Below are 15,260 nucleotides of genomic sequence, written 5' to 3'. Positions count from 1 at the left end.
CAGAAATAACATGGATCATATCCCCTTCCTCCAGCTTCATGTTTAATAAATAAGGGTGCAGAGTAGCAAAATTCAGTTGTGACGTTATCAGGATCTTGGTTACAGTAGCTCATGTTTCTCAATCCCTTGTTATTTGAACCAACAATAAGCAGCTGAAGTCTACAGAAAAAAGACAATCTGTGTTAGAATATCATGCTTGAGAATAATCTCAAACATATTTGAGGTTTTATCAGAGTGTACGGAAGAGTATATTTGTAATCTAAACAGTGTTACGCCTCACTGTTGGGGAGCTGTAAAATTCAACAGCCCGATTTTTGTCTGTTATTGGTTTCTTGAATCAAAACCAGTATGCGCTTTAATGCTTCCATGGGTGCATTCATCACAGTAACAAGTTTAAGGTCCTACCATGTGAATGGCATTGGCAGAGGGACAGCATAAAATGAGGTGGGAGGCTGCTGCTATGTAATGACCTTGTCCTTGAAGGGATGGATGGACAGAGTGAGACACAGAGAGATGGAAAATAGCAGGATCGATGCAGAGGAAAATTTCACAAAACATTAAACCCATCATCGAAAGGAAAAAAAGACGTGTTTTGTGTACACGCTTGTGTGTGCATGCCTATGTAGCTGAAATAGTGTGAGCGTATACTGTGGAGCAGTGGTCAAGACTTGTCCTTGTTTTTCCATGGTGGTATATTTAGAGCTTTCTGTGATTTGAGACAATGAAAGAAAGAAGGAGCTGGGAGGTTGCAGTCAGGGAACAAGATGGTGCACTAATGGGGGGATGATAGAGGGATGAAAGGACAGGACTGGAATTGGGTGAGAAAAGGGAGAGTCACCTTGGGAGGGGCAACTAGAAAATGTCTGTCCTGGCAGTCTTAGGGATGACTCAGCAGCAATACATTACGGTCTTGGCTTGTGTGCACTTGCTTTGTGCTGAATACATTAAGGTGGTGCAATTGTTAGTGTGTCTGTGTGTTTATTTTAAGGGCTATAAAGGTAATGACAAACCACAAACAGCAGAAGCAATTCACAGTTTGTTGGCAGTAAAACAAACAACCCTTAAATTGAAGTTTCCAGAACACAAGTGAAATGAGCTCTGTCACAGCACCACCTGCCGGACGGGCTGGCAGACTGACGGTGTAGTTTCCTGATTTGTCCACAAGGGGCAGCACAGCCCCGCTGCGCTGCCCGAAACTCCCTAATGTGTACTTCCTGTGTTAGTTAGCTCTCCTTCGACCAAACGAGGGAAAGTTCAAAACAAACACCACGTACTTTTTTCACAAAGCAGCGATATAAGATGTGATAAAATGCATCAGCCACTATCTTTATTAGATAGATGGACCCAGGAAAACAACGAGTTGGTAAACACGTGGAAGGTAAGATGTTAGCAGAGTGTTTTCAGCGATACGGGGTTGAACGTGAGCCTCTGTTACATTAACGTTATTAAATAGCCTACCGGATAGATATTTCGGGGGAAATTTCTATTAACAGTCTGTCTTCAACTTGTTTGGTGTATTGGTTATTTTCGCGGAACAAATATAGCCAAAGGTAGAAGAGGAATCCATATATTTTCATGTAAAGTTAATATGGCAATGCCATCGTATAACAGCCTGCATTCAAAGAGTATTGGAAATTGTACTTCAAATATGAAAAGTAAAAGTAGTCCTTATGTATAATAGCCTCTCTCCATAAATGTCACATGATACATTATTATTATTATTACGGATGTATTAACGTGTAAGCAGTATTTCAATGTTGTGGCTGGTTGAGATGATGCTGATTTTAACTAATTGAGTTATACTACTGATACGTATAAATTAAAATGCCGTTCGTTTTATGTTTTGTATGTACAATCTTTTTTTAGAAGTAACTTAAAACTTTATCAAATAGATGTTATGGAGTAAAAAGTACTCTTAGTATTTCCCTCTAAATTATAGTGTAGTAGCAATATGATGTTGGTAAAGCATGAGTCCCTTTATTTTGTACTTAACTAAAGTTTCCAGTTTGTTTTCACGTCATTGTTTCAGCAGCAAGAAGCAGGAGGTGATGTTTCAACCCGAGACCAGAACCAGAACCTCACCCGTCTGATATGGTGTTCCTCTGAGTTTCACAAACTTTTAATCAAAATCCAAGGTGCTCCATCTCCTTCATAATAATCACATGAATGTATTTTGGGGTACTGGGGTTTGATTGTAGCCACACTAGGAGGTCTTCAGGAACTCATGGGATTAGGCTTAATTTGGGTAGAGAGCTCAGTTGTTACCTTTATGTGTCCTTTCCTTTCCCTACGCCCCTCTCCTGCAGGTATCCCTTCTGTTGCAGAGCACACACTATTGGAGCTGACAGTAGTGTACAATGCCGGTGTGTGCTTCATTGCTCGGTCTCAGTTCTCAGAAGCTGAGCTGCTCCTCACACAAGCCACAGCAAGAGGTAGGCGGAGGACCATGGATGTAGATGACACAGGAACTCGCGTCATACATTCAGTTTTATATTAGTTTGATTCTGACTTTTCCAGCCTGATCTTGTCCTCTACAGTTCTACAGATGTCAGGAGATGGCCTTGCTGATTCAGACCCTCTTGTTTTTTGGAGAACAGCTGTCAAGTCACTGGGAAACACAGCTTTGAATCCCTCCGTACTGTACCTTCTCTGTCTGCAGTGGGCAATATGGCTGGCCACCTGCCAGCTGAAAACTATACAGGGATTTCAAGTAAGATCTGTTTTTTAGGCTGTGTTCCCTCATTTATTTGGTGTGGTTTAAAGCATCTGCATCTGTTTAGGCTATTGAGGTGGTCGTGATCTGTCCAATGTGGACCAAACAACTGTACTTAGTCCTTCTAAAACAAAGAATCTCAGTTAGCAGTTAGTTTCCAAGTGAACGCCACCATGTTTGGTTTGTGATGTAACCAGTGAGGCTGTGTGATCTGATCTGGATATGCTGTATTTAAAAAAATAAAATTATATATATATATATATATATATATATATATATATATACATATACATACATACATGTATAAATGTAAAAGCTGGTCAACTTATCATGTTGGTGTTTAGGCCATGTTGGCACCTTCCTCTACATATATCATGGACCGTTGTTCATGAGACAAATGCCTCAGAGCGTCTATCATACCAAGTGTAGTTGGTACCATTTACCATTCATATTCAAATCCCATAAATACATTGAATATGTTGTGCTTTTGTTTTTTGTCATAAATGCAAACTTTATTAAATGGAAGTACAATCCCCACCACCCTCTCTTTTCCTGTCTCTGCCAAGCAAATGTATATATTTATTATTTCCTGTGGTGTAGGATGAGCTGTTCTCTGTGTTCGAGACCTTATCTACTGGAGTTTGGAGTGAGGAGTTGAGCGTGCCAAAGACCAAGTCCTCTGACGTTCTTCTACTGGTGATGGACCAAAGAAGGCTTATTGATTTATTGCAGATCTGTACTCTCATTTCCCAAGGTCAGCAACATTCATGTTTTACATTAACACATATTAAGGGAAAAGATAGTTTTCTTTGACCAGATACATTTATCATATGAATTTTAAGCAAGAGTTAATGTCTTTATTTTTGCTCATCACATATTTCACCTTTTCACTTTGTTTTGCACTCTTGCCACCAAGTGAGAAATGAGGCACACAAACAAATTTATCTCATTCCTAGCGTTTGTATTATTTTGTAATTGATAACACTAATATTTCATTTTGTAGTAATACTGTCCTCTTTATGTTTCATTAAGGTGCAGAAAGATTGAGTGAGGGCCAGAGTTCAGAAGCACTGTGTGGTCTGCAGACAGCTTCCTCCCTCTCTGCTCCCAGAACCCTGATAGCCTGCACACACCTCCTCTCAGGCTCCTGCTTTGCCCATATGGTACACACGCAGACAGAGTTTTGACAAACAAACAGAACAGGAACTTCTATTCCTCATTGGCAACAGGTTTGAGCATTTGCATGCAATGTGTTTTTATATTTGTCTCCAGAGCCGCCCTCAGATGGCCTTGCAGTGTTACAGGATGGCACTGGAGACAGACTGCCGGTGTGTGTGTGCTCTGTATCGTAGCATGCTTATTTACCAGCAGCTTGGCAACCCACAAGCTGAAATACAAGCTCTTCGTTTGCTGCATTCTGTGAGTACCACAAGTAATGAGTACGTACAGGGAAAGCAAAAATATTCCAAATGTCTTTTAAATGTCTCTTAATGTTTGTATTGTAGAATTATATACATTATTGTTAAATAAAATATAGTAGTGGAATAGCTATCAGCATGCAAGCCAAAAAATGTATCTGTGTAGTGAAGCATGAAGCCTCTCTTGTTCCACAGACTTTAATGTTGCCCTCTACCACGGAGCCTGCTATGGCTGGTGCTCATCTCCTCCCTCCGTCCTTACTGCTGCGCAGCCAATCACTGAGCAGCCTGCTCTTAGTGCCTTCTCCCCTCACCGTCCTTCACAGTCTTGCCCTAATGTGTGTGCTCCATGAGAGGTGAGAAGAAAAGTTGGTTACTGGCACCTCACCAATGCTAAAACCCAGAAGACGGACATAAAGATGAGTGTATGAGGACACAGTGCACATAGTAGTTTTTAAATGTCTGCTTTTCCTTTCAGGGTGTCCGAGGGTGTGGAATATTATTTGGACTTGCTGGCTACACTTCACTCAGAAGATCAACATGGAGTAAGACTGAAAAAAAAACATGCAACATTATTTAACAACGAGTGTTGGATATTTTTACATTTATATTTGCATGCTATGTCCTCATCTTTGAGAAGTCATTATGTGTTTGTCCCACAGAAGAATACCGTATTGACACATTTATTGACTTCTGTTTGCCACTTGCCTCTGTCTCAGGTGCATGCTAAGGGCCCTCCCCTTCCCAAGTTGCCTGAGCTTTACCTGCAGGCTGGCGCTGCCTTGCTCATGGCCCGACGGGCCGCTGATTGCATGGCGTTGTGTGATGAAGTCATCACTACGGCACTGGAGCTGCTGCCTCGGAAAGTGGTGTTGGAAGAGCCGGAGGAGAAGTCTGAGACTGAGACCGGGGCTCTGTGTGCAGAGGGTGGAGATGAGGTGGAGATACTGCTCTGGGTGGGTGCTGCCTATCTCCTCCAAGGTCACTGCCACACTTACCTGAGGGACTGGAAACAAGCTGTTACTCACTACACAAGGTCTGTCAAAGGAAATTGCTCATAATTCAAAAACACTAATGACAGAACTAAAGCCAGACACATAAGACTGTGCTCCGCATTACAGGTGTTTCAACCTCCTGGTGAAGGTGCATTTTAAAAAGAGAGGTGAGTAATTTAATTACTTTTTATGATACTTTGGAGTTACATTTTCCTTTTTACACAACCTCCAGACTATTTTCTAATAATTCAAATTATTAGCAATGGGGATTTATTTTGTACTTTCAATGTAAATAAAGTGTCATATGTATGTTTAAAAAAAGGGATCAAAATAGACTAAAAGAGCTTGTTTATGGTCTGTGCTTAGCCATGAATGTCTGTTATGTGTTTATTAAGTGGCTCTTGGTCTCCTGTCATTTTGTAAACGTTTGGTATTCCTGCCCTACAGCTACTCTTACATTTTAGTCTGTTTTATTGTTTAATTGCAGGTTGCCAACCACAGATTCCCAGTGCAGACATGGTCGGCATGCAGGGAACAGATCTGTTTATCCTTCAGAGGTTAAAGGGACTTTCACTTGCTGGTAGGGGCATCAGCTTCACCCAGACAGACCAACTGAGGGAGGCACTGAGAGACCTACACCTCAGCATGCAGGCATTTCCAGGTAAACACCACAGCTGTAACCTAACCTACAATGCAAGAGTATTAATGTCAATGCACAAGGGCAGAAGTAAGTTACGGTCAGTCATATGCACGTAAGGCCTCTACTTGAGAATTATGAACTACCATTTGAGTGGTGTATATCTGTAATGTCCGTTTAGAACATGTTGCTCATGACAGTATAGCAGAAGTGTCTGAATGAATGTGAAACTAACTTTTCACAAATCATCTATGTTCTTTTATGAGGAGCAGATGGTTGATAAATGTTTCCTAGAACGACAATTTTCACCTCTTATCTTTCAGCTTTTTACACACAACATCTAGAGCCCTACACATGTATAAGCCAAGAACTATGTCAATTGGACATGATTGTACTGTAGAATTGTAGTTAATCTGTATTTGGTTTGTGTGGTCCTTTGTGAGAACATGTAATAACGCTGCATTAACTGTCTCAGAGTGTACAGGTGCAGGGCTGTGGTGTGGTGAAGTGCTGTGGAGGCTTGGCAGGAGACGGGAGGCAGTAGCTTGTTGGGAAAAGACCTTGAGCCTCACCCCACAATCACAGTATGTCATACATGATGTGCACACTTCGCTCCTGTCTAACAAAATGCATCTCTGGTGACCTGGTTACACATGTACAGCTCCAAATACAGATGTGAATGTGCCCAAAACCGTAGAGTGAGGTGGGAACGGGGATGCATCCCCAGCCATGCTTAATATGTTTTTTTGCTCAACTTAATGTGCAAGAAAAACATGACTTGTGGTGGTGGTTTAACAGAGTCTTATTCTTATTCTGATTCTATTCCGCTGTTCCTACAATATATATTAATAAGAAAACATTAGAGATTTTAACTGCAGGTTGATGCATCACAGAGGGACAACTATAATGTCCCTTAGCTGTTTGATCAAGATTGCCATGTGCAAATGGACATTTTCTTTCTTCAGCAGAGGACATACTACTATGCTTTGATGTTAATGCTCCTTCTTATTGCTTTATGCCTTCTGTTTTGCAGAAGTCTATCGGTGTACCTACAGGAACCTCAGTCTGGCCCTTTGTTGGACTCCACAGAGCTGCGCCGCAGAATACAGGATATTGGTTCTACCGTGTCACCCTAGAGAGACAAAAGAAGAATACCCTACCGCTTACTGAACAGGCCAACCAGAACTATCTCTTGCCTGTGAACTGAAACATATACACAAAACAAATGTGTATCTATGGGACAGTAAAATAAAGCATCTGGAAAGGGCTTACAGTGTTTGAGACTGAGTACACAGTGTGGGTTTTAAACCTCGCAGGTGGTTTATGGATGAAATGAACATTACTTGACACACAGTACTTTGGTCACTGAGGGTCTGGCTTGTAGAAATTACATTGTGTATTTTGGAAAGGCAAGTGTACTCAAGACTTTAACATTTAAGGTTTTTTTTAAGGTAATGCACAAGACATAGTAAATGCAATACACTGTGATGCTGCTCTGAAATGACTATTTATATTGATGTATTTATTGTATGGAATGCTCCTTTCATATACAACGCACAAATTAATTCACGAGTTAAAGCCAAAATTCATTTTTATACGACGCTTCAATAACAACGCGGTGCAAATGTATTGGATGACATAAGTTAGATGACAGGCTTAAATGACCAATAGGAGAGAAGTTGTTGCAAAAAGGAACCGCCTACTAATTTATAAGTGGCCAAATTGCCAAAATACTCTCGACGACGCGAGACTCCAGAATATCCCATTGGTTGTTGAAACTGATAGTCAGCCTTCAGCCAATCAGAAAGCCGGGTGCGTGCAGCGCTTGGTATAATTGTAAAGAAGGGAACGAAAACTGCTGCTCTTTCGTGTGAAATCACAGGGAACGCTCAGTAACGAGAACCGGCTAAGCCTCTGAAACATTTAGCTAGAATTTCTTTATTTATTAATAGTAATCCAGGTGGACGACCATGGCTTCGGGAGGGGAGTAAGTAAAAACGTCTTTCCGTCCTATTCAAATGCGGATTATTGAACAATGGCTGCCAGCGAATAATTTTTGTTTAAAGACCAACCGTCCGATCAGAATACGTTAGTTTATAGAAGTTAGCTCGGTTGCTAACACAGGACAGCTAACGGGGTCAGTTACTTCAGCCTCCGCACTTTGGTCCGTGGGTTGAATAACACAACAAATACACTGACAGTTTTACGTTATCCCGACGGATTGTTGACAGTTATCGTTCATACTGTTAACGCTGTGGGCCGTTTCACCGTTTTACACGAGCCGACTGTGAGACGGAGACGTGACAAAGCGCAGTCATCGCTGTCGTGTTTGGTTGCTAACGTTAGCTTTAGCATAACTGTCAAGGCCTTTGCCGTCACACCGACAGGATGGCCTTCTGTGTTCATGGTCTTCGACTTGGTTCACATCTAACTAACTAAATCAAACTATATGAATCTAACGAGAAACTGGTGTAAACGTTGTACACTGGCCAACTGTTACACGAGAGCAAACGTTGACTCTTCCAGACTGAAGCCGTTCGGGCAACAAAACAAGTAAATGTAGAATAAGCCGCTAGCTACTAGCAGCTAACAGGTGCGGCTCATTCTACATTTACTTGTTTTGTTGCTTAACGGTCGTGAAATAACACATTGTGTCAACCATGGTCCTCATGTCGCTAGTGTCTCTTCAGTCACGGCTGCATTGTACCGCCAGTCTGTCTGTAGGAACCAGCTCAGCGAGCTGGTAAAGTTGTTTCAGTTCTTTTGCTGTGTCATCTGCTCGTTAGCTGGCCGGCTAGCATTAGCACGCTATCACGTAAAGGAAACTACAAAACTGTGTCTAGACTTCACTGGAAACCATTTGGCCATTTAAAACTTAACGTTGACCACTTGTTAGTTTTTGGCTATATTTTACGACTCTTCGTGTTATACGTAGTTAGGACTAGTCCTGATTATTGGCTGCTTTCAATACATTATCAGCTACGTATTCTTAATTATGTATTATCTACACTCACTAGAATATTGGGGTGTTAGACTTTACTATTACACTATAATTCATAATATGTAATTCGTATTCCTAAATTTGCTTGTGTGTAGAAATACAGTAAAATGACAATTGCAATTACTAATACAAAACACAAACACCCTCAGGGCTAAGTATACATGATCTCTCCGCAGACACCGTTATATTGGGTTGAACCTAATGCCAGTAATGATACATTTAGAGCGTGGTTAAGGATTTCAGACATTGATCAATTCAAACTGAAAGCTGTCCTGCTAGGGGTGCAGCAAGTGTTTCCAATTCCATTTTTAATTAAGTTAGTCATTATTTGTTGTTATATAGTGATGTTAATAGTGTTGTGCACTTGAATGGCTTGGTTATTGTAGGACCTGAATGAGACCTTTTTTAACCTGTTTTTTCTTTTATAGATCCAAAAATGATGATCTAGCCACTGCAATTCTGAAACAAAAGAGTAGACCCAACAGACTGATTGTTGATGAGTCCATCAATGAAGACAATAGTGTGGTCTCTCTCTCTCAGGTAGACATTTAGATGGCTTCACAAATGGCTAATATCTACAAATTCTAAACCCTATGATCTGTAATGATGAATTAAGTTACTATCTGTCATCTTTATATTTAGAATGTAATAAAATGAAGATGCACAAAACAATTATTGTTTAATGCCTCTTTAAGAACAAGATGGATGAGCTGCAGCTCTTCCGTGGAGACACAGTGCTGATGAAGGGAAAGAAGAGGCGGGAGACTGTCTGCATTGTGCTGTCTGATGACACCTGTTCCGATGAAAAGGTTCGCATGAACAGGGTGGTCCGCAACAATCTGAGGGTCAGACTTGGTGATGTCATCAGGTGGGGCAAATCATACACTTTCTTTCCACAACACTTAAAAAAAATAAATGAAGTGGTCTTAACTCAAATATCTCATTCAGCATTCAGCCATGTCCTGATGTAAAGTATGGAAAGAGGATCCATGTCCTCCCAATAGATGACACAGTAGAAGGAATTACTGGCAACTTGTTTGAGGTCTACCTTAAGCCATACTTTCTGGAGGCTTACAGGCCCATCCGCAAAGGTGAGTAACAAATATTCAATTTTACCTGGCTGATCAAATGTTTAATGAATGTACCTCTCTTAAGAGTGGTAAAATAAAAGTTTTCTTTTGCCGTGTGAAGGGGATATTTTCTTGGTCAGAGGAGGCATGCGTGCTGTGGAGTTCAAGGTGGTAGAGACTGACCCCTCTCCCTACTGCATCGTTGCTCCTGATACAGTCATCCACTGTGAGGGAGAGCCAATCCGGAGAGAGGTGGGTGTCCTGTACACACTATGCATGGGTTAAAACCTACCAAAAATAAATTGCACTTGAAATGTGAACATCTTGTGTTTGAACATGCAGGATGAGGAAGAGTCTCTGAATGAGGTGGGCTATGATGACATTGGAGGGGTGAGGAAGCAGTTGGCTCAGATTAAAGAGATGGTGGAGCTACCTCTTAGACACCCTGCACTGTTTAAGGCCATTGGAGTCAAGGTAAGGCAGCACGCATATACTTCTGGTCTTAATTGTACAATTTTAAAGTGAGTCTGTTTCTCTTAAAACAATATAATAGTTTTACTTGCATTTTTACAAAAAAGCATCTATCCTTAATTTTGTTACACGCACATGTGCTACAATCATACTCAAGCAGCAATAACTGGCAAATATGGACTAACTTAACCTTCAGCCATATATTGCTGTGTAAGTGACATTATTGAGGCATGTTGAGAGTCTTCTACACTTATGTTTAATCTATATTTTGTTATTCATTAATACATTTAACGTGTTAAATCCCACAGTCAACACCATTCATGTTGTTTGGTGCTTTTCGTAGTTGTGTCGTCATTACGGTATCCCTTTTTCAGCCTCCACGTGGAATCCTTCTCTATGGGCCCCCTGGAACCGGAAAGACTTTGATTGCCAGAGCCGTAGCCAATGAAACTGGAGCTTTCTTCTTCCTGATTAATGGTCTGAACTACCACCTATACATCCTGTATGGAAACTGATTCTTAGTCTTTTTAAGATGATACTGAGTTTTCTCCCAGACACATCATTTGTAGTTAGTTTTGATTCTGAAAAATACTTATCCTAAACAAGCAAAACATTTTTTTTTCAGTGGTTGCTTGGCTAAACTATAACCAACCAAATTCAAATTGTGTCTCATTTTATATCATTTAATTTATTCATATTGCCTCTTCAGAACCATCTGAAAACTGCGGAGCTTTATGAAAGAAGTTCTTATCAGCGCAACATCAGCTCAGAATAATATTTTCTAAACTACGATTGAAAAAAGAAAAAAATGTCATCTTCTAAAAAAGGTTAAGTTATTGTATAGTCAATACTTAGTTTTTTTATGCTTGTGCTGTTATCCAGGTGCCTTGGACATGCTAAAGTGTTACTTTATTACTAGAGTGGTTTTATCTTATGATTCATACATATTTCAATATAGTGTATGAGGTCACTGTTTTCTCTGAAATTAACATGTTTGGCTTTCTGTTTTAGGTCCTGAGATCATGAGTAAGCTGGCAGGAGAGAGCGAGAGTAACCTGAGAAAGGCCTTCGAGGAAGCTGAGAAGAATGCTCCTGCCATCATCTTTATTGATGAGCTTGACGCAATTGCTCCTAAAAGAGAGAAGGTGAGTCGCAAGAATGGAAAACTAAATGCATATCTGAATAATGGTACCTTGCCTGTTCTTGAAAAAAAAAAACTTTTAAATTTTTTACATGTTTTGGTATTTCACTTCGAGTAGTAATCTGTGAATTATAGTTTTTGGGCACTTAATATTATACTCATCCTGATCACTTGCCAACATGCTCAAATTTAGTGCATACACTGTCAAGATAACATTTTAAAATATATGATTTGTATGGCAACTATTCATGTTTTTTTTAGACTCATGGAGAAGTGGAAAGGCGCATTGTTTCCCAGCTGCTGACTCTTATGGACGGCCTGAAACAAAGAGCTCATGTGATTGTCATGGCCGCCACCAACAGACCCAACAGCATTGACCCAGCGCTCAGGAGATTTGGTAAATTAAAGATGTGTTCAGTTACGGCATAAATTGACAGATATTAGTCTTTCTAAATATTGTATTGAACACTATCAGTAGGTAGTCTGTTCATAGATTTATTTTTTGCCACCGTTGCAAAGTGCTTTGATTGCAAACAGCATGTCTGTATGTAAGATCCATAAATCAGTCTAAATTTAAATTGGCTTTGCAGTTCAATAGTAGGTCAGTTTCTCACATTGCTGTACAGTCTCAGTTTTAAACCATAGTATTAGATATTTCTGACAACCTTGACAAATGGTTAGAATTGAATCTTACCTATTCAAACACTGTGTGAATAAAATGTAGAGTGTAAATTGGGTACCTGTACAATTTAAGATTCTACTTCGGCTGCCACATCTTTCAAGAGGAATAAGTAACAATCATTCTAGCAGACTGCTTGATTTTTTTTCTTTTTTTTTCTTAGTCTGTTTTCAGTTGGAACTAATAAGTGTGTGTTTGAACTTCCACCACCTCCAGGGCGTTTTGATAGGGAGGTGGACATTGGCATCCCTGACGCTACCGGCAGGTTGGAAATTCTCCAGATTCACACAAAGAACATGAAACTGGCTGACGATGTTGACTTGGAACAGGTCTGTTCACAATGTTTTCCTTTTGTGAGATAACATAACACATTGCTTCATATGTCATCATTCTTATTCTTATCGCAATTTAAGTCAAAATCAAATTGCGTCTAATTCTATATTTACTGATATGGAATCATCTATTTAATGTGACTTGTCAGTAGCAGTGCTCATGGTTTATTCAATGAAGGTGTATTGTGTCGGATACTCGACAGGAAAGCAATATTGTCCTCTCTGTATCTTGTGTGTAGGTTGCCAATGAGACCCATGGACATGTGGGGGCAGATTTGGCTGCTCTTTGCTCTGAGGCTGCCCTTCAGGCCATCAGGAAGAAGATGGACCTGATTGACCTTGAGGATGAGACAATTGATGCTGAAGTCATGAACTCGCTTGCTGTCACTATGGATGACTTCAAGGTAAGGGCTGTGATATGGCCTTCAGTGTATATGATGCAAGTAAACCATTTTTTTTCAATTGGCTTATATTGTCCTTGTGAGCCTTGCTATCATGATCAATACTGTCTTACAGTGGGCCCTGAGCCAGAGCAATCCATCTGCACTGAGGGAGACGGTTGTTGAGGTTCCCAACATCAGCTGGGAGGACATCGGAGGTCTGGATGATGTCAAGAGGGAGCTGCAAGAGTTGGTGCAGGTATGAACCTCTTCCAGTAGTATGGACATGAAAAGATCGAAAAACTGTAAAATTAAAATGTTTTGTCTTACTACATTTTTATTTCCCTCCTCAAATTCAGTACCCAGTGGAGCACCCAGACAAGTTCCTCAAGTTTGGCATGACTCCATCAAAGGGTGTGCTGTTCTATGGTCCCCCTGGTTGCGGTAAGACTCTGCTGGCCAAAGCCATCGCCAACGAGTGCCAGGCAAATTTCATCTCAATCAAAGGACCTGAGCTGCTCACCATGTGGTTCGGAGAGTCTGAGGCCAATGTCAGAGAGATCTTTGACAAGGTAAGAAAGTCGTTGGGGTGTCTGTTATAGAACTTAGGTGCAGAGCAAAAATAATTCTGAATTATTAATGTATGGAACAACCACATCTTTTAATGTTTGCATTTAATTTAAATTGCCACAATTCATGTCTAAAATTTAAACCATTTTATGTCTGACTTTTCCAGGCTCGTCAAGCAGCCCCATGCGTTCTCTTCTTTGACGAGCTGGACTCCATAGCCAAGGCCCGTGGTGGCAATGTTGGAGATGGTGGTGGAGCAGCCGACCGCGTCATCAATCAGATCCTGACCGAGATGGACGGAATGTCCAGCAAGAAGAATGTCTTCATTATTGGAGCCACAAACAGACCAGACATCATCGACCCTGCCATCCTGAGACCTGGCCGTCTGGATCAACTCATCTACATTCCCCTGCCCGACGAGAAGAGCAGGATGAGCATCCTGAAAGCCAACCTCCGCAAGAGCCCGATCAGCAAGGTGACAGTGCTTGCTTCTTAGATCAAGTGTTTTTATAATATTCCCAAGTTTATGCCAAAAGAAATATCAGGTTAGCTCATGAAACCCGTGAAAAGTGTGGTCGATTTCTAACTTGTACTTTTATTTTTCAATAGGATGTGGACTTGGACTACCTGGCAAAGATGACCAATGGCTTTTCTGGAGCAGATCTTACAGAGATCTGCCAGCGGGCGTGTAAGCTGGCCATCAGAGAGAGCATCGAGAATGAGATCCGTAGAGAGAGGGAGAGGCAGACCAACCCGTCAGCTATGGTCAGTGCTCTTTCTGTCCCCTGAAAGAGCATCTACATACTAATGGTGCTTCAGATATTTTGCAGTTGTATAGCACTATCATATATATCTTTATTTTTTTAAAGGAGGTGGAAGAGGATGATCCTGTGCCAGAGATCAGGAAAGACCACTTTGAGGAGGCCATGCGATTCGCTCGTCGCTCTGTCAGTGACAACGACATTCGCAAATATGAGATGTTTGCTCAGACACTGCAGCAGAGCCGAGGCTTTGGGAGCTTCAGGTACATTTTGTTTTGGCGTGTGTTTAGCTGTGTATTTATGTCTTTCGTGGCATTAGATACATTTACAAACATTTTTAAAACTTGCAGATTATTTCTAACTAGAATCACTGAGTACAACAGATGGTTTTTGCATATCATTTTTAATTGCTGAAATTGTTAAACGCTTGCCATATCATCGAATGATCTGCCTACAAAAATGGAAAATTACTTCTTTCTCTTCCAGGTTTCCCTCCAGTGCTGCAGGCGGCAGTGGTCCAACCCATGGCTCAGGAGGAACTGGCACTGGGCCAGTGTTCAATGACGACAACGACGATGACCTTTATGGATAAATGTACACTGCCTCACAGTGGTCGGTACCGGGATCACACCTGTACAAATTCTCACCAGATTCCACATTTTTAGGACTTTGTGCTTCTTTCATGTGTTCCCTTTTTTTGTATGACTTCCCTTGGAGAAAGCATGTAGCCGCTTGGTTTGCCCTGGCTTTGATGTGGTGGGGATAAGGGGAGGATGTTGGAAATGGAAGGTGAGTGACTGATGCAGATTAGGGTGGGGGGGGGGTGGGAGGATGTTATTGAGTGGCCTCATTCTCAGTATATCACAAATGACATGAATGGCTTTAGTAATGGGATTCTATGCTAGACTATAAGAAAGAAAAGAAAAAAACATATTGCTTATGACTTCCTCTTTTTTTTTTTTTAAATAAACAGTAGCATATAATGTATTACAAATTTGTCAAGGTTATGTTGTTGAAAATAAAATCTCACAAAATGGAAGTGTTATCGGTGTCTGTTTGAAAGTTATTTTTGATACAGAGTTCATGTCTGAT

General features: G+C 40.8%; 2 protein-coding genes across 3 annotated transcripts; both read left to right on the top strand.

Annotated features, from left to right (window-relative positions):
• The first annotated feature begins 1,238 nt into the window (after positions 1–1,238).
• On the top strand, positions 1,239–7,030 carry fancg (FA complementation group G). Of its 2 annotated transcripts, none has more exons than XM_068566380.1 (14): positions 1,239–1,378; positions 2,033–2,135; positions 2,307–2,432; positions 2,538–2,710; positions 3,314–3,467; positions 3,746–3,876; positions 3,986–4,132; positions 4,327–4,487; positions 4,610–4,676; positions 4,851–5,167; positions 5,253–5,293; positions 5,614–5,787; positions 6,239–6,347; positions 6,797–7,030. In XM_068566380.1, exons 1-14 carry the CDS (start codon positions 1,310–1,312, stop codon positions 6,897–6,899), a joined length of 1,875 nt encoding a protein of 624 aa, XP_068422481.1. In that variant the 5' UTR covers positions 1,239–1,309; the 3' UTR covers positions 6,900–7,030. The 2 variants fall into 2 exon arrangements, with proteins under 2 accessions (XP_068422481.1, XP_068422480.1); XM_068566379.1 differs by having other exon boundaries at positions 2,030–2,135.
• Positions 7,031–7,589: 559 nt separating this feature from the next.
• On the top strand, positions 7,590–15,213 carry vcp (valosin containing protein). Its single transcript, XM_068605078.1, has 17 exons — positions 7,590–7,750; positions 9,193–9,304; positions 9,460–9,632; positions 9,713–9,855; positions 9,956–10,086; positions 10,177–10,308; positions 10,680–10,782; positions 11,317–11,450; positions 11,708–11,843; positions 12,342–12,454; positions 12,697–12,861; positions 12,974–13,096; positions 13,197–13,409; positions 13,574–13,882; positions 14,017–14,172; positions 14,277–14,431; positions 14,655–15,213. The coding sequence occupies exons 1-17, from the start codon at positions 7,734–7,736 to the stop codon at positions 14,758–14,760; spliced, it is 2,421 nt and encodes an 806-aa protein (XP_068461179.1). The 5' UTR covers positions 7,590–7,733; the 3' UTR covers positions 14,761–15,213.
• Positions 15,214–15,260: the final 47 nt, after the last annotated feature.

The sequence above is a fragment of the Clinocottus analis genome, unplaced genomic scaffold (assembly GCF_023055335.1).
Source record: "Clinocottus analis isolate CAN_PGR_092001 unplaced genomic scaffold, fCliAna1.0.p SCAF_7, whole genome shotgun sequence".
Lineage (NCBI taxonomy): Eukaryota > Metazoa > Chordata > Actinopteri > Perciformes > Cottidae > Clinocottus > Clinocottus analis.
Note: the sequence above shows the minus strand (reverse complement) of the source record. Positions and strands in the feature narration are given on the sequence as shown.